Genomic DNA, 18534 nt, shown 5'->3' with positions numbered 1-18534 from the left:
AGACCCCCTGATTTTCCAAGAAAACCCAGTGGAACGCTTACAAATGATGTCATCAGATAATGACATTGGGGCCTGTGGTGCGAGCAACAGAATCGCTGGTGTCAAGACCAGAATGCAAAATGTATTTAGCAGTGTCCTGGTCATTTTGTACCACCTGGGTGAATGCGTTATGAAAGCCTTTGGGCAACACTTCAAATGACATTCCGCAGAACATGGGAGCAGCGAACCAGGGAACAAACACCATTCAAGGAGTGCAGAGCTAGGTTATGATGCAGAAAAAACTTGCTTGCCCAATACCTTAATCTTTTTGGACATCCTGTCCAGAGGGGATAAGGAAAGGAAAAGGAGCTTAGGTGCAGGAAGCTCACAGAGGTCACGCATTTACAAAAGCCCCTGAGCAGTCCAACTGACTAGTGTGAAAGCAACCCCTAGGAAGGGTCAGTGGAAGTACCAGGCTTACCGCCTCAAACAATAATAAAGTGAAAAAATGTTGTTTTTTTTTTACCAGCCGCATTGGTGTGGGTTCAAAAGCAGTGACAAAGGGCAAAGTTGTGCTAATGAGACCTGCAGCAGAGATTTTTTTTTAATGCATATTTTGCATATAGTCTGCGAGGCCCTGTAAAGAGTAACCTCCCCTCCCCCAGCAAGAGATATTTCCTTCATTTTTAAGCATTGCCAGAGCAAGGTCTTCAGGCTCACAGGCTCCGGAATGCACAGACCTCGGTTTCTAGGTCCTCTGTGGTTACAAGTCAACCCCAATAAAGGTAGAAATAAGACTCCAATTGAAAGGTTTGGTGTTTTGTACTGTTTGCTATTGCCAGATTATTCAAGCCCATAGGAATGACGTAAATAATTAAAGGTAGAATACATGCACACTTTTGATACCATTCTAAAATGTCTTTGGATGGCTGAATTGTTTCAGGGAAGGGCTACTGATTATATGGTGACAGCACTAACCAAGCTAGTAGGTCTTACAGTTTTTTATTAATGCCTACAACGTCCGATTAGAGATATATGGGGTATTTTGTTTCTAGGAGTGAGGAACTGCTGGTGCGCAAACCATTATGTGTGCCACCAGCATTGGGGAATCTTGTTCATATTTAGGGGATTGCTTCAACTTCGACTGTCCCTTATATTGTGCCAAAGGTAGTTTAAAAGGCCTTTTAGTGTGTGTCTACAATAGTATTTCCACCTGCCATTTGTACTATTAATAGTTTTGAGCATAGTTATTTTGTTTTGTGTGCAATAAAATAATGTTCCTGTTAAATAAAACTGGACATTGATTTATTAGGTGTGGTTTGTTGTGTTACTGAGTTCGAAGTCTCTAGCTCAGAAAACCTCACTGAATAAGGGTTGAACTGCTCTGTTACGCTCCACTGAGAGTTAAGTGCTAAAAGGGATATGTAGTTCCCAGTTTGGACTCCCACAGTATGGGCATCCCAGGACACCACAAATGAAAGACCCCGATTTTTACATTTGGGTTCCAGTAACTTCTGACTGCCAATTCTGACCAATTATTTAAATAAAAAAGGATTTTACTGGATACTGATTTGATAATTGTAGTCTGTTGTGTTGCTGAGTTTGGAGTCTCAATATCTCAGCACCCCTATAATTAAGCCTTGGACTGCTCTGCCACACTCCCCTGAGAGTCAATTGATAAAAGGAATGTTAAGTTTCCCGTTTGAATGTCCGAAGTACAAGGGCCCCAAGACACCACAAGCGAAAGACCCCAATTGTTACAATTGGCCCCAGTAGCTTCTGCCTGCCCTGAGAACCTCTGACCTGGATTTCTGACAATCATCAACTTCTTCATCATTTGTGAATAAGTTTAGATCACTTTAGCTAAGTTTCAGGTTTGTAGGGCATTCTAGGTAAGAAAATAATGGGATTCCTCACGTCACACCACCTAGTTTTCATAAACATCTGGATTTTGCAGGTTTCTCTGGGTGGCGGCTTTGCCCGGGCAAATTATACCACAGCTACTCATGTCGCCAGAATGAGTCAATATTCATGTCAAAAACTTGATGTATCTATGATACCTTTTGAAGTCTATCGTGTTCGGGGCAATAAGCCCAGTCACACACGAGGCACTGTTTTTATCAAAAGAAGTGTTCTGAAAATATAGAATAGAAGAACATTTGATATTATCAAATTAATTTCTCTCCTTTTTTGGGTTTTAATGGAAGGCCAGTGTGGAACAAAGAGTGCATTCTGCAAACTGCCGTCGGAATCACATGATGGCACCAGTACCCCCATTGCAGAGTTGCACAAATAACCACTATTCCTAAACAGAGTATCTTAAGCACATTTAAAGAAAGTGAATAGGTTTTCTTCATAACCATTTTTCATTCAATTTTACCATATCAATTACTGCATGGTTACTAGACAATGACATTTCATTATAAGCAGAAGCTTAGTTGTTGGCTCTGGGTATCGTTTGTTTTTGGACAACCGGGCAGCACTGCATATCCCTGCGACCAGACGGGTCTGACAGACATAAAAGTATATTACTTATGTAAACTGGCCATTGTGACCAAAAACAAATCACATAAGAAAACGTTTTTATCTCTTTCTATTTTTGCCTTATCTGTAATATTGAACTGTATTCCAATGATTAATGTTTGCAGGAAAATCAGGAGCAATCTACACAAATGACCCCTTGCTGAACTCAGAATTGTAGTAAACTTTTCTGAAATGTATAGCTGTCTGTTTCACATCTGTTTCCACTAGAAACTGCAAGTGGGTAGAAACCACAAAACAATAATTGACTAACACTACAAAAAAAGGTAAAACGGTTTAAAACATTTTTTTTTACAACTCTATCTGTTCCTGAAAGTCTGGAAGCCAGTGGTGATCTTAGCACAGCAAACCTTTTGATGATGCAATTTTTTGAAAATATGAAACAGTTATAAGCCTAGCTAATTATACCGTACACCACTGTCACGCACTGCTTTTAACCCACATTTTACAACCTTCATCAGCAGCCTGCAGTGCAGCCAACCTTCTGTTGTAAACGCTTTCAGCCACAGCAAGAGGGGGTTGGCCACAGGAAATGCGTCAAACCCACCATGGGCTGCCAACTTTGCTGCAGGTGGCATAAACTTGTAGTACAGGACAGAAAGCTGTGCGCAGTGAGGTTTGGCTACAAGCCCTGGCCTCTAGCCAAGCCCAGCACCCAACCTTCGGTGGATGCCCACGCCCCTCAGGGAACTAACCCACATATAGTTTTTAATTTTTTGCAGGTACCGTGGTACTCTTGCGTTCAAGCTTCACCTTCCTGGTATCGTGGTACCGTGCAAACTTCCCTGAGTACCATGAGAGGAAGTTTGAACGGCGGCACCTGCAGAAGCATCACGGTATCTCGCAGGAGATTTGCACTGGTTGCCTGATGGGAAACAACACTCTTTCATCTCAGAGGGTCCAATTTGGTATGCTGGTAAACGAGCGAAGATTGCCTCTATATGAAAAGCAATAGAATGGGGAACTGAGAAGATGGCAAAGCGGAGAAGCAAGGTCAAACAGACTTACAATATGAATATGTCCAGGCAGGCAAAAACATGGTACGCAGATAATAGAACGGATTGCAGGTGTCAGTCCCTAGACTATTCTCTCAGTTACTGGTTATCAGAAAGTGGGTCTGGTCAGTAAGATGGTTCAAGGATATTGCAGATACAGTGTATTTCAGGAACTGGGGCACAGAAACTGGATCCAGCAGTCTAGCTAATCACTCACAGGTCAGATACATAGGGCCTCATTTACAGTTTGGCGAATGGGTACTCCGTCAGAAACATGATAGGTATCACATCTGTCATAACTGCATTCATTAAGATATAATGCACTGGAGGCTCATCGCCAAACTTTTTGCCTTCACCCTCCTGTTCTTTTAACCCGTTTTTGTTGGCCTTAGGGTTCTGTGATCAGTGCTAAAGTGCTTGAACTCTCTCCACTAAACATGGTAAAATTGGCTAATACCCAATTGGCATATTTAATTTATTTGTAAGCCCCTAGTAAAGTGGTACTACACATACTCATGGCCTGTACATTAAATGATACTATGGGGCCCTCCTGCACAGATTGCGCCACCCACTTAAGTAGCCCTTTACACATGTCTCAGGCATGCACTGTAGCTTGTGTGTGCAGTTTTAAACTGCCTTATCGACCTGGCAAAATAAAACTTTTGCCAGGCCCAAACCTTTTTTAATACATATGTCACCCTTAGGGTAAGCCCAGAGGGCTGGGTGCAGTGTATTAGAAAAGTTGGACATGTACTTTTAAGTTTTACATGTCCTGGTAATGAAAACACCTAAATTAGTTTCTCACTACTGCCTCTACCATAAGATAACATTGCATTACCTTATTACATTTAATAAGTGCTAACTTTCAATTGGGATCAGGCCCACAAATCGAGTTTGGGGTCTAAAGAATTGTAATTAAAAGCCTTCTTTAATGGGAAAGTTGGATTTTAATTCACAATTCAGAAAATGCCACTTTTAGAAAATTGCTACGCAAGCAAATGATGGATGGAATGCTGCACAAACCAAACATTCACCCCCAGTCAAGAGATCTGGGTTACATCCATCGTTCTTTTGCTCACCATGCCGCCCAAGTTTGGACCCAGCCATATGCAAATCAATCTTGACCCTGCTCCTCATGGGAACAGTCCACATTGAACAGCCAAGCCAGGTCCTCCCTGGACCGGAAACAAGCATCCTGGGACTGTTTTCGGGGTATCACCCCATATCAGCCAGGCTAGCTTGAATCCAGTGAGACAGCGAGCAAGGGACCCACGTCTGGGCCTACCCATCCCACTTAGGGCAAAAAATGCTACTCAAACAAATGATGACGGGAATGCTGCACAAATAAAACATCCCCCTCAAGTCCAGAGTTCTGGGTTGAATCCATTTTTCTTTTGCTCATAATGACACCCCAGTTGGGACCCAGCCAAATGAAAATCAGTCTTGACCCTGCCCCTCATGGGAATAATCCAGCCCAAACATTTTAGAAAGTTGGTATTTTCTTGCCCAAGCCATTAAGTGCCTGCAGCCTGATCCTAGGTCACATGACTAGGTGTAGTTGGTTATTGTGTGTTGCTCCAAGACAGTGAAACAAAGGGAACATAGATGTTGGAAGGATGGGTAACTCTGAGTTAATGAGGGAGACGAGCTGCCACCTATCACACACTTGCATATCATAAAGGCTCGGACTGAGCACCCTTACAAAGGATTTGTCACTAGTCTTGTGACCCCAGACAAGCTAGGGACAGGGAGGAAGGATATGCTCAACACCTCAAGGGACTGGAAACCTCTAGAAGCTTCTCCTACTTCAAAGTGGGCACCAGGTATAAATATTGGACCTCAGACCTCAACTCAAGTATAACTATTAGACCTCAGACCTCAACTCTTCAGATTGCTTCTCGACCTGTGGGCTCGGAAGAATAACTGCCCAGCTGTGAAGTCTGCCCTGCTGAACTGCTTTGCTGACCAAGGACTTATGTTGCTGCACCAAGACTCTTCTGCTGTGAACTGCCCTGCTGAAACCAGCCTATCTGGGTGTCCCAGGACTCCAAGAACTCCATGGGTGGTTTGGCTGACCTCTTGCTCTCAAGTCACAGTAACGCAACAAGCTTCTCGGCGACACACATCTTTGACAAAGGACCATGAATCGCCTCAACAACTCAGCAAGCTTGATCTAGCTCAACACATCTCAATGCTGATAGCCGGCCCAGTGCCTTGCAACTCTGATGCAGGACCCCACAATGCCTCAGCAGCTCCACAAGTCTGCAGCATCCTGACATCGACAACGGGCCCAGCTCGATGCACCACAGCACATTTTGACGCAAGTCCTCGCAAGCCCTAGTGGCTTCACCAGCACCGACCCAGAGCAACGCACTGCAACCTCAGCACCGACCCATCCCTACACAAATCTTTGCAAATCCCAGCAGCTTCCTCAACGATGACACAAAAGTTTGCATTGCAAGCTCTCATCGACGGGCACTGACTTGGCTGCGCGATGCATCTTGGTGCAGGAACTCTCATTACAAGTTCAACATCGATGATTTCTCGATGCCGGCCAGCGCAACTCAATGCAAGGACTTTGCATAGCTCTGAAACCAGGATTTAAAGAACTCTTGTTCAGTTGGCCTAACTGGGTCCCTGTAGCTGGCCTGCGCTCCATCGTGTTCGGCCTGAACTTGTGACTTTGACGTGGTCCAACACGACCAGATAACCACAGTTGGCGCTTTGAGCTTATTGGCGCTTTATTCAGTTAAATCTTTAAAACTGCTTATGTTCAGTTCTACTGATTGTATTTTTGCTGTTTTGGTCATGTTTTATTTGTTAAAAATCACTACTTTTTAGGGCTCGACTGAGCCAGCGCTTTAGCGCTGCTCTGGCGAGAGTTTTAGTAAGCGGGTTTTGGAAGTGCAAACTAGTGGCTTTTTTCAGGCCTCCAGCTACATAGAAGGAAATAGGAACCAAAAAAGATTAGTCAAAAAGTGACTAAAAGGTTATGCTCTTCCCGGATCTGCGCTTACTGGCGCAGAAAAAAGAAGAACTGACGTCAGCGCGCGAGGGCGGCGTCTAAGTACTCCGACGACGTCATTCGGCGATCAAGACGACGGACGCGGAGCCGCAGACGATGCCTACCGACGCGCAAGGGTATTGCTGACGAAAATCTTTCCGGATCCAGCCTGACGGCTGGGGATATTCTAAGGTAAGGAATCTAACTAACGTGTTTCTTTCAGATATAATCCAGCAATGTCATATCTGTAGATACGTGGCTGGAGCTGCGTGGCACCACTAAATAGTCATTGCTGGGGTGATCTTTTAATGGACCAGTCTGAAGCCTTATAGGTGCAGTCATAGGGTTAGGAATCTGCAGCAAAATATATCCATCAGGATTTCTATTTTGAAGGATTCATTTTTGAATGAGATGAGATATCGATCACTGAATAGGAGTTTCATCGCAGTATTGCAGAAGGGAGACACGAGTGCCCTCAGTTCTTTTACCAATTGTTTCAAACAAATGTTGTCAAAGAAAGAGTTTCAGGATCAAACTCTGATGTACCACAAAGGGTATGGGAATGAAAACTGCCTAGAAAAAATAAACTGAACATATTGAGTATGTCCAGAAAGTAAAGAAGAGAACCAATCAAGGGCCTTCCCTGAAATTCCCATGCATGATGCTCAGAGGGAGAAGTGCATCCTGCATAGTCCACCACAGTGAAGGTTACTGAGATGAGAGATCCAGCAAGACTGGTAAAGAGGTGTCTCGCTCATTCAGCACACAAAGGGCATATCCATCATGCAAATGGGTGAGTCTCAGTTCTAAACATGGGCTGAAGCTAGCAAATAGGAACGAAGTAGGTGACAGAAAGTGCGAATGAAGCTGAAGAGCTTCACACTTCTTAAGGAGGCCACTGACATATGGTAATAAACCAATAATTTACCACATCATCTGCATCTAGATAATTTATTTATATTTTTACAGTAGTAGAAACCTCCACCTCACAAGTGCTGTAGAAGCGCTATGAGACAAGGAGACAGTCACCTTGAGAGCCAGAAGAATGAGTTGGCTGTAGAAATAGCTTTCAGAAGAGCCATCAGAAGAATGCTGTATGCATAAGCAATTGATGTACTTAAAACAAAGGATTTATATTAACATCATCAGCAGTATGAGGCATAAAGGTATGCCAGTAAGTATGGGGTTCAGTGGAATTGACGATAGAGCTGGATCAAATCAATCTTAACAGCAAAAGAATGAATAGTGTTAATGTCTGTAAGTGCAGAGAACAGAATCCACCATAAACAGACATGTCATGACCTGGCTGCACAGTAACTGCCGAGTCTGAAATGCCACATCTCCTCCGCATGGGAACACAAAAGTCCCAGGTATCTTCTGGTCTTGTAAGTAGGGTATAATTTTAGTTAGCAACATTTAAAGATAGTATAATGGTGGGTAACTAATAGTAAAGTATAACGAATAAACAATGTTACTGAATGTGTTACAATACATACCATTACACATGAAACACTCAGATCCTTCATTTTCAATAAAATGTTATACCCAAGTAGAGACGGTGACCAAATCCACATCACAAAATAGCTGAGGCGCCGAATCCCCTTAAGAAAAAAAATCGGAAATGACTTTCTGTACTGCGTTGAAATGCTACTCTTAGCACTGTATTTCGGCAGTGTAACTATGTTAAAACTGTTTTCAATAGAATATTCCCTTGAACAGTCGGAGAAAAAGCAGGTCTGATGAAGCATGCCGCTTACCAGCCCCTAATGGTGCAACCTTAAGCAAAGGCCTAAAACTGCTGATGTCCTATAACCTCGGAAACAAAGTTAAAAAAATGTCTGCAGGAAGGAAGATGTGCAGATCTGAGCGCCCCCTGATAATATTGCCACTCTCCACAAATTAGTATGGATATTACAATCTAGAGGAGCGAACGGGACGGATTGGTAAGGCAGGCACTCGGGCGATGGGCCGGTATCGGAGTTGCAGCTGTGGGACACTTTTTTGGCCAGTGTGGTTGCTGATTTGGGCTGTGTATGTGATGTTCAGATGTCGCAAGTGGCCCAGTGGGGGCCCGAGCGACTTTTCCCCCGTCAGATTGGACTCTGGCATTAACCATGACCTTTTGTGTTTATTCAAATTGTCTCTCTCTCGCTGTCTATTGGCTGGCTTCACTCTGTGTGACAGTATTCTGCTCTTTCACAAGGAACCTATCAGCACACAAAGTAGTTTTGTTCAGTGCTAGGAACTAATGTGGCAATGTGTGCTTTTTGAGACCAAAAACAAGTTTTGCTTTTGCAATTGTTTGTTATAATGATAAGGACCTGGTATCTCCCACACCAATAAGGTTTTACAAAAACCATGCCAAAACAAGACACATTGAGAAAACCAAAAGGGTGACCACCAATTTCAGACCTACTGGCTTTGCCAATGCTTGTTTATTTTTATGTTTCCCATAATCTTATTTAAACTGGTTACACCGATTCTCCATTTTGAATATGTTTGGGAAATGATTGCATAAATCAACACATTTTACTAAATGATGCTGCAAAGAAATGTTACCTAAAATATTACAGTACTTTAGCAAAATGTTTTTTTCCTATTTGCATTTTTTATGAAGATTTTATTTTGAAAGCAAAGAATCATCACATCTTGCTTTATAGCTTCTGCAAATATTTGCATCTTAGCACAGAGCATTCTGGGAACATTATACATAGCCATATATTGCTAAACTTTAAAAACGTGTGTACACATTTTTAAACTGGAACTACTGCCAGTAATGCAGCACGAGCTTACATTTACCTAGAGCGCTCATCCTATCAATAAAGGCTTTGTATTAATGAACCATAAATACAAGTTTGAACAGCATTAATACATGGACGCAATTATCTGCAGACAATACCCTTTCCTGATCCATAATGTTATAATGTAAACTGGCAGCCAAAGGGGTTGTTCTGTAGGGGGTTTGGCCTAATTGTCCAAAGGACAAAATACACATGAGAGCTTGTTGCCCTGGACGCCAAACAATATGTACTGGGCGTCGGGCTATAGAAATTCCACATCCATGTCAATACACAAATGGTCCCTCCTTTATTTCACCCATGACACCTACTTTGTTCTGCTCATAACAAAGGGAGCTTTGCATTCTTATCCTTGAAGGAATAAAACGTCCTGGAAAACTGTAGTGAATACCCGTAAACGTACGGGTTTTTGGGTGCTCTCAGCATTTTGCACTTATGGCTCATAGTACAAATGAGGTGGTAAACAAAAACTGAGCTGCATAAATATCAGGTAAATAAATGAAGTTTCCTACTAATTTATTTTACAGCAGTGTTTTTATAATAAACAACTAAACTGTAGTTTTTACTTATTTACAAATGGTTTTAACAGTTAAAAATAAAGCAACTTGGTAAACACTTTAATACATTACAGTTAGATTTAAAGTAAGGGTAGGGTAAGGGATATGGTGTTATGGGTAAGGCTGGAGTTAAGGAAAAGGTTCAATTGTGGCCAAAATGCATATCTTACTTAGTATTTATACGTGAAATGTAGCTCGACATCTTTGCAAAAAGCTTTTTTATCTATTCCACGTTTGCAAGGGACTTTATTACATACCACTGCAATGTCACCGCCCTCTGAATGCTCTCTTTCTTGTGCCTAATTACTAAATCTGCTAACATGAAAAATTTGCATTAGCAAAAGTATTTTACAAGCGCAGCATTACACAAAATCAGATACTGTGAATCGGTCTCCAAAATAACTTTCTAGTGTATTTAAGATCAATTTAGGTGCACAAAAAGGTTTGAAATCAGCACACACAAGCGCATCAGGTGGTAGTGCTGACGGAGAAGCTTTTTACCACACCTATTATTTCTGTTACTGTGCAGACTGAATATAAAATAGCAATCCCAGCTCTGAAGCCGACTCCCAGAACCACTGGCAAGATCTTGCTAAACGTGTCTCAGAGGGCATGCATATAACAGGCCGGTCGGCAAATTTATTGGTTGACCTCAAGGTCAGGCTTGCCAAAGAGAACATTTGTTTCCTGAATGCCTCAATCTTCTTTTACTCCCTGCCTGGAGAAGTGGGGTTGAGGGTTCATAGAAAATTAATTAGGGCTCACTTTGCTGATGGACGCCTGGCCCACCAGACTATGAGTAGGATACTGCATAATTTAAGGCCACTTGGTGTCAGTCTGTGCATCTGGCCACCTGCCTATTCACCAGTGGGCAACATCAAGCGTTAGACAAGTTGCCCATCACAGTACTATTTAGGTCTTCGTGGGATGGGAGTAAGGCTTCAGAGAAAGCAAGCCCAGGCCATATAAGTTCAGTAAGCATGTTCATTTTAACCTCAAACAGAACACAGTTGTTGGTCCAGGAACTCAGCAGCACATCAAATTACCACAACAGAAGACCTCTCTTCTGTTGGGGGCCCAATGGGGGAAATCAACCTTGTATCAGGTGAAGTATCAAGTTCACTATATTTTTTTAGATCCATTATGATTTTGATACAGAGCACGATCCATCGTGAGATGGTCTGTTTCTGGGCTCCTGCACATCCCACAAAGAGTTGGTCCTCCACCAGGAACTCTTTAGTGTGGTCAAGGTATAACGACAATGCTCTTTTTAGGTCTAGACAGTGGATTTGCTCTTCTTTCTTAGATGGATGAGGCAGAGCGTTAAAGGTAGGAAGGGCGATAGACTGTCCTACATGAAAGGGAGTGACTACCTTTGGCAGGAAGGAAGCTCTAGTCCAAAGAACCAGCTTGTCTGTATAGATGTTAAGATACAGAGGATGAGATGACAAAGCCTGGTGCTTCCTGCCTCACCGGGCAGATGTTATTGCCATTAGAAATGTCATTCTTTTGGCAAAGCGCCTGATAGGAAAGCTGTGGAACGGCTCAAAGGGAGCACACATGAGAAAGTTTAAGACTAAATGTAGGTCCTACTGAGCCATGATGATGGGTGAAGGTGGGAACATGTGCTGGATACCTTTCAGAAACCTATGTACAATAGGGGACTTGAATAGGGATGGCCGATCGGGCAACCGCAGAAATGCAGAGACGGCAGAAAGATAGCCTTTTAAGGTGCCCAAAGCAGAGACCTGCTGGGCTAGAGAAAGAATAAACAAAAGAATCTGTTAATGGGGAGAGGATGGGGGTCAACCTGTTTTTCTGTACATCATGCCACAAACTTTCCTTAATGGCAGGTGTATACCGTCTTGGTGGAGAGATGCCTAACTGCCAAATTATATTGCAAACTTTGAAGGGAAGTTCAAAAGTTGTCAACTGCCGCGGCTCAATCTCCACGCATGAAGGAGGAACGTTGACAGGCTTGGGTGAAACCCGCTGCCCAACAGGAGATCCTCCTGAAGGGGCAGCCTGATTAGAGGACTGATGAACATGCTCAACAGCTCAGGATACCTGACTTTCCAAGCCCAGTGCGGAGCCCAGTCGTTCATGATTTTCTTGATAACTGTGGGCAGAAATGGCATTGGTGGAAAGGCGTACAGGAGGCCTAAGCTTTACTCAAGATAAAAAGTGTCTCCAAGCGAAGTCTGCCTTGGAAACTCTAGAAATGCTGAAATTGCACATTCTCTGTGGTGGTGAACAGATCTACCCAAGGCTCTTCCCACTGCTGAAACAGATCTTGCATCATCTCTAGTTGGAGACGCCATTCATGATCTGCTAGGCATCTTCGGCTGAGTTTGTCCGCTCTGGTGTTTAGAGAGCTCGCCAGGTGTTGAACCACAAGGAAAATGCCCTGATGTTCCAGCCACGTCCAGAGGCACTGTTCGGTGCAGTACCACATGGCAGTGGTGTTGTCTGTGAACACCTGCACTAACCTTCCCTTAATGAAGGATGGAAAGACTTTTAATGGGTTGATGTGGAGGTGGATTACGCCAGAGACCAGATTCCTTTGATCTCTACTTATCCCAAATAGCCGCCCTAACCCAGGAGTGACGCATCTGTCACTACCGGCATACCTGGTTGGGGAAGGGTTAGGCGTCTGCTGGTGACACAATTGCAGTCCATTAGCCACCACTGCAGATCCTTTGCAGTGCCATCCGAGATCTGGAACATGTCAAATAAATTCCCCTGATGCTGCGCCACTGGAACTTCAGGTCCCACTGCAGAGCCCACATATGTCAACTGACATGCATCACTAGCAGGATGGAGAAGGCCATGAGGCCCAACAGCCTCAGAGTCAGTCTCACCGAAACCCAGCATAGATGCTGAAATATTGTCATCATAGCTTGAATATCCTGGAGTCGCTGATTGGTAGGATACGCCCAAAACTGCACAGATCCAGAACAGCTTAGATGAAAGGAAGCACCTGAGAAGGGATCAGGTGTGACTTCAGCATGTTGATAGTGAACCCAAGCAAGTGCAGGAGGTCTGCCTTAGTCTGGAGGTGGGAGATGACAACCTGGGGTGAGCCTGCCTTCAACAGTTAGTCATCGAGATACAGGAAGAGTGGTACCCCTGATTTTGATTTCAGTAGATTAGCTGCAATCACCATCACCTTGATGAACACCCAAGAGGTGCTGGTAAGACCAAAGGGGATCACGGCTAACTAAAAGTGCTTGTGGCCTACCGTGAATCTCAGGTAATGTCTGTGGGTAAGCAGGATGGGAATGCAGAATTATGCATCCTGCAAGTCCAAAACTACCATCCAGTCTCCCGGTTCCAAGGCAGACAGGACTTGAGCTAGTGTGAGCATTTTGAATTTCTTCTTTATTAAGAAGAAATTGAGAGGGAACAGGTCTAGGTTAGGACAGAGGCCTCCGTCTTTCTTGGGCACTAGAAAGTAGTGGGAATAACAACCACGACCAACGTCTGATACCAGCACCCTCTCTGTGGCTCCCTTGGCCAAGAGAGCTGCCACTTCCTGGCGGAGTACAGAGATGTGGTTCTCCATCAGCCTGCCGCAAATGGGTGACATGGAGGGGGGGTAGTCACAAGGGGAGGGAGTAGCCCCTTTGGACAATATAGAGAACCTAGTGGTCGGATGTTATCAACCTCCAGTGGGGTAGCTGATGGCGTATCCTAGCTCCCAATGGATGCCCATGTTGGTCGGAGGGCAATCTAAAGAGGCTTGGAGGCTGCCAGGAAGGGGGTGGACTGGCCCGACCTCTGGCTTCCTAACCCACGAGATCTGTTGGTATTGTGCACTCAGCCACGCAGGGTCTGGGAAGCTTGTGTGCCACAGTGGCTGGATAGGTAGAGACACGGTTTGAAGCCGCTTCCGTGGCCACAAAAGGAGTGAAAGGTAGAATGGGGTTGGGGAGGGCCCATGGAACGGCTCAAGGTGCTGGCCGTAGCTCTACTGCCCTTGGCGCGCTCTAGGGGTGAGTCTTCCTTGTCAAAGGGCCATGAGCGAGGCTTGGACATCCCTGAAATGTCAGTAGTTCTCAACCAGGTGTCGTGACCTAGGGCGACCAACAATGAAACCGCTCTGCCTAGTGAGTAAGTCATATCCTGCCCACAGTGTATAACAAACTTAGCTGTGTCACTTCCGTCAGCTTGGGAAAGTATGGCTTGGGCCTCCCCAGAGACCATAGACCGCATCTGAGCAACCGAGTACTAGAACGAATGGGAGTATCAGCCCATAAGGTATGCAATGTTCATCGACAGCAGTGCCAGGCTAGCAGAAGAAATCATCTATCCCAAGGTATCCAGCATCTTGGATTCCCTGTCTGGTGGAGTGGTAGAGAACACACCAAGATATACTCTTGAAGTGGAGGCTTGATCACCAAGCTCTCCCGGATGGGGTGCTAAGTGAGGACGTTGGGGTCCCCTGGGGCAGGCAGTTGGCAGTGGGCAATTGACCTATTCACAGGAGCCCCTTTGCAAGTCTTGGACCAGGCCCCGAGTGGGACGTCCATGAGGGATTTATTAAAGGGGAGAAGCACTTCCATCAAGATGTTTGTCTTGACAGCCACGGAGGGTAGCTAAAGGTCCTGGACCTTGGCCGCCCTCCCCACCATCATTGCAAATGAGGCTTCCTCCTCTGAAGCCAAGATAGGAGGAGAGACCAAGCCAATATCTGGGGAGCTGTCCGGTTCACTGGCATCTGCCACATCCTCACAGCAGGTGTTCTCGTGGACATCTAGAGGCAGTCATCTCCAAGTCCTAGCCTGTAGGAATAGTGCACAGACTCCAGCCTGCATGGAATGCCTCCAGTTGTGCCCATCCAGCTCTGTGTCAGAATCGGGGATGTATATGGGAACTATTACGCCGGGGACGTAGGCAGTGGGGCCAGCACCAGAGAAGATTAAGGTGGCATGACCGGTGGTGGTCCACATTCGCCCATGGATCCAAAGGGCCAGACTGTCGCCAGGGGCGAACCCCTGGCAGAAGACCAGTAGGGGCACCACCCGAGCCCAAAGGCACTCCAGCAGAAACAGTTCGCTCAAATATGAGGCACATGGCCTCATAAAATTCATGGAGTTGGGCAGTGGTCGCTCGCGGAAACTCAGGGAGGTGCAGGTGGCCAGGCGCAATCTCAACCACAGAGCTAGGCCTTGAATGACAACTCTCTCTCTCTTCTCTTTGGATGACTTTGACGGACTGGGTGAAGTCAAAGACTTTGTCAACTTCTTGCTCCTTTTGTGCTTGTGGGACTTACTCGAATGCCTGGACGACTTTGAGTGCGACAACGAGCACTTGGAGTGGCTCCGCATCACCACCTACCAGCGCGCAGGGGTACTGCTCACAAGAATATTTCCGGATCCAGTCTAACGCCTGAGGATAATTCTAAGATAAATAATCTGAGACTATAAGTCTCTACCAGATGTACAGGATAGGATTCGGCTGAGCATTAAAGCCTGTAACCAATAAATGTTCATTATAAATAACCTATAAGCAATAAATGTTTGCAGCACTCGAGTTCGGGAAGTGTTTTTTACTCCAGATTTAAAGTACATAGGCTCAAACCAAAGGATAGAGGACAACAAATTCAAATATCATTAGAGATTATTGGTAGACAGCAGAGAAACAATGCTGCATTCAGTTCACCAAAACAAGCTGTTTGTCATTATATGAATGTCGTCCTATTACCTGAAGTGGGAGACTTGCACCGTTCCTCTGACGTCGTAGTGGTTTCGTTGATATCACAAAGACCTGCTGGGAAGGAGAAATCACAGCAGAATAATTCAAAATGAATCGACATAGGAAAGGTAATCCCTCTATTACAATTATCTCATGGTATCATGTCTCATAAAGGTTTAAGTAGGAAAAGTACTGCACTCAATTTTGTTTTTTTTAACAAGTTCAGCAATATCGTGATTATTGAAACTGAAAAAAAAACAAGCAGACGATTCTCCAGGTATCATTTAATCTAATTCAGCTAAAAAGAAACAAAAAAGAGACTACCACCATTCTGCCATGGTGTCATTAAAGACATCAGTGAGGGATTAAAAATAATCGCATTAGAAATATGGTGAAATCTGCACACGACTTGGCATGAACACAGCCTTTTGCAAGCCATGTGACAGCTCATTTAGGTTTCATAGGTTCGGTAGATATGAAACAAAAACCTCATGATTGGATATTATAAGTCCTAGTTAAAACTGAGTTCTCATGAGAAGTGCCTTGGTGAGACTATTTCTGACTGTTATCAATGTTATCATTCTTTAAGTTTACATGCAAAGGTAAGTTTACTGAATTATGGTTTAAATGGTGTCATGAACCTTCACCGAATCGCTAGGGTTTTTTATCAGGAAAAGAGAAACATTACTTCCATGCTTACTCTTTACAATCATTTGCGATTTGTAAGTATTCATACCTATTCGGTAATTCAAAGTGCTGGAGAAGTAGGAAGAGAAAATGTTTGAAGAACACATCCCGTTAAGCCAATAAGAGGCAAGCCTCTCCTCTTTAACGAAAAAAAGTTTCAATTACAAAAGGGTAAGAATTAAGAAATAAATCACAAGCTGTGAGCTCTTGGAAAACCGTAGTTGCCTCTGCCTGCACACTAGCTAACCAAGCTTGTTCTGTTGCCTTTCTGATTGTGAGAGGTCTGGGGGCTTTGGGCAGCTTTTCGCTTAAAATGGCAAAACAGGTGTTGAACATATAGATTCAAAGTGCACGGACTTAAACGGTAAACGTATCGTTAGTGTACAAATGTTTAAATAAAAGTAATGTTTCTAAAACACAGTTAAAACATTGTTAAACATTAAAACCGCAGCATGGGAAGTCACACCATGAGAGGAAGAAAAGAGAATGTATTAAATGGTGACGAGGAATAGTGCTTCTAAGAATACAAACTAAGCAACTGAAGGATACTTAAGACAACGTAGAAAACAGGGATAAGAACATTAGAACTTCATGCACTGCAGGGGAGAAAGCTGCTATGCAGAATGAAAAATCTTTCAAACGGGTTCCCTACTCAGATGTCTAGTCTTAGAAACAAGAATTTACAGCCTTCAAGCCTACATAACGTCAATTGCTCCTTAAAAGAAAGACACAAAACTAACAGAACGATACTTGCCCACTTCCTGGACCTCCACATGAAACAACACATTCTAAAAAATTCTTAGTAACTTAGAACCAAATCGCAATGCAATGCGCATAGAATCCATTTGTGCAGCAACCATAACCTAATCAGAGAAAGGTGGGGTGCTAACTTTTAAGAAATTAAACATTAACTCAAAAATACCACGTATGATTGACAACTCTTTTCCAAGCAAGACTGATATATGGACGAACAATAAGACACTACTAAACTTGAGTAGTGTAACATTCAAAAGACTAAGGAGACAACAAAGATCATAAAAAGTGACTTCGACTAAAACCACTGGATCAAATAAGTGAGGATCCCTTAAGAAACTTACAAAGTAAGGACTGGAAGCCCCCTAAGTACTACATTAAGCCTGTGACGGAAATGGCTTCACACAAGTATATTACAAGCCTTCAGTCTTGACACAGAATGAAAACTTTTCTAGCTATTTTGAAGGAAATTTTCAATTCTATAGAGGCAAGGAGTATCCCACACAAGAGGAGACAATATCATCCTTCCCACCCTTATACTTGGATTTGTTTAACTTCGTTTAGAATAAGTTTATTCTTTACTAACTGCACATACTGCTGATACTATTGGGGTTGTATCTTTCATAATATGCTATAAGAACAAGTTACTTACCTTCGGTAACTATGTATCTGTAAAAAACGTAGGTTAGTTATAGATTCCTTACCTTAGAATTACCCCCAGGCGTCAGACTGGATCCAGAAAGTTTTTCGTCTGCAGTACTTCTGCCCGTCGAAAGGTGGCGTCGGTTGGCTCCGCGTCCATCGTTGGCGTTGTGGCTGCCGGGATGACGTCGTAGCAGCTACTTAGACCCCACCCTCGCGCGCTGACTTCAGTTCTGTACACGACTTTCCACGCCAGGAACGCAGAGCCATGTAAGACACTGGCAGACAAAACTAGGGCCCTGAAAGGGTTTCCTTAACCCTAGAAGGCAAATGCTACTTACCAGTATGCATCTGTTCTTGGCATGTAGAGCTGCAGATCTACACACTGTGCATAGATCGCCATCTGGTGTTGGGCCCGGATGTTTGCAGTTGTTTTTCCTCTTGGAAAGTCTTTGGAAGTCACGAGGTATGTGACTCCTCCTTTGGATCGTATTGCGCATGGGCTTCGGCTCCATCCTCAGATTGTTTTTCGCCAGCAGGGAAATTATGGAGCGTAGTAATAGGCAGTGAAGATGCCCATATGTGCTGTATCTAAATAAGATAAACTGGAACAGATAAAGGTAGCCGGGGAGGCAAGTGGGCGTGTGTAGATCTGCAGCTCTACATGCCAAGAACAGATGCATACTGGTAAGTAGCATTTGCCGTTCAAGGCATATGAGCTGCAGATTACACACTGTGCATAGATTATATAGCAGTACTCGCTCCTAGCGGCGACCACCAGTATCTGTTGCAGTGGTTTGAAACAAAGTTTTGAGTACAGCCTGGCCCACACTAGCTTGTTGTTTAGTTTGCACATCTACACAATAGTGTTTAGTGAAAGT

At 44.0% G+C, this 18534-nt stretch overlaps 1 protein-coding gene across 6 annotated transcripts in view; it reads right to left on the bottom strand.

The window, feature by feature from the left end:
* STXBP5 (syntaxin binding protein 5) overlaps positions 1–18534 on the bottom strand; it is a 1306577-nt gene that overhangs the window by 263417 nt on the left and 1024626 nt on the right. For 4 of the 6 annotated variants that reach the window (XM_085611623.1, XM_085611620.1, XM_085611619.1 and 1 more), the window contains one exon: positions 15581–15646. In XM_085611623.1, the coding sequence (XP_085467749.1) occupies positions 15581–15646 (66 nt within the window). The remainder of the gene's footprint in view (positions 1–15580; positions 15647–18534) is intronic. The other 2 variants (XM_085611621.1, XM_085611625.1) reach the window with 1 other exon arrangement.

The sequence above is a fragment of the Triturus cristatus genome, chromosome 6 (assembly GCF_964204655.1).
Source record: "Triturus cristatus chromosome 6, aTriCri1.1, whole genome shotgun sequence".
Classification (NCBI taxonomy): Eukaryota; Metazoa; Chordata; class Amphibia; order Caudata; family Salamandridae; genus Triturus; species Triturus cristatus.
The sequence above is the reverse complement of the archived record's forward strand: the minus strand, read 5'-3'. Positions and strand labels throughout refer to the sequence as shown.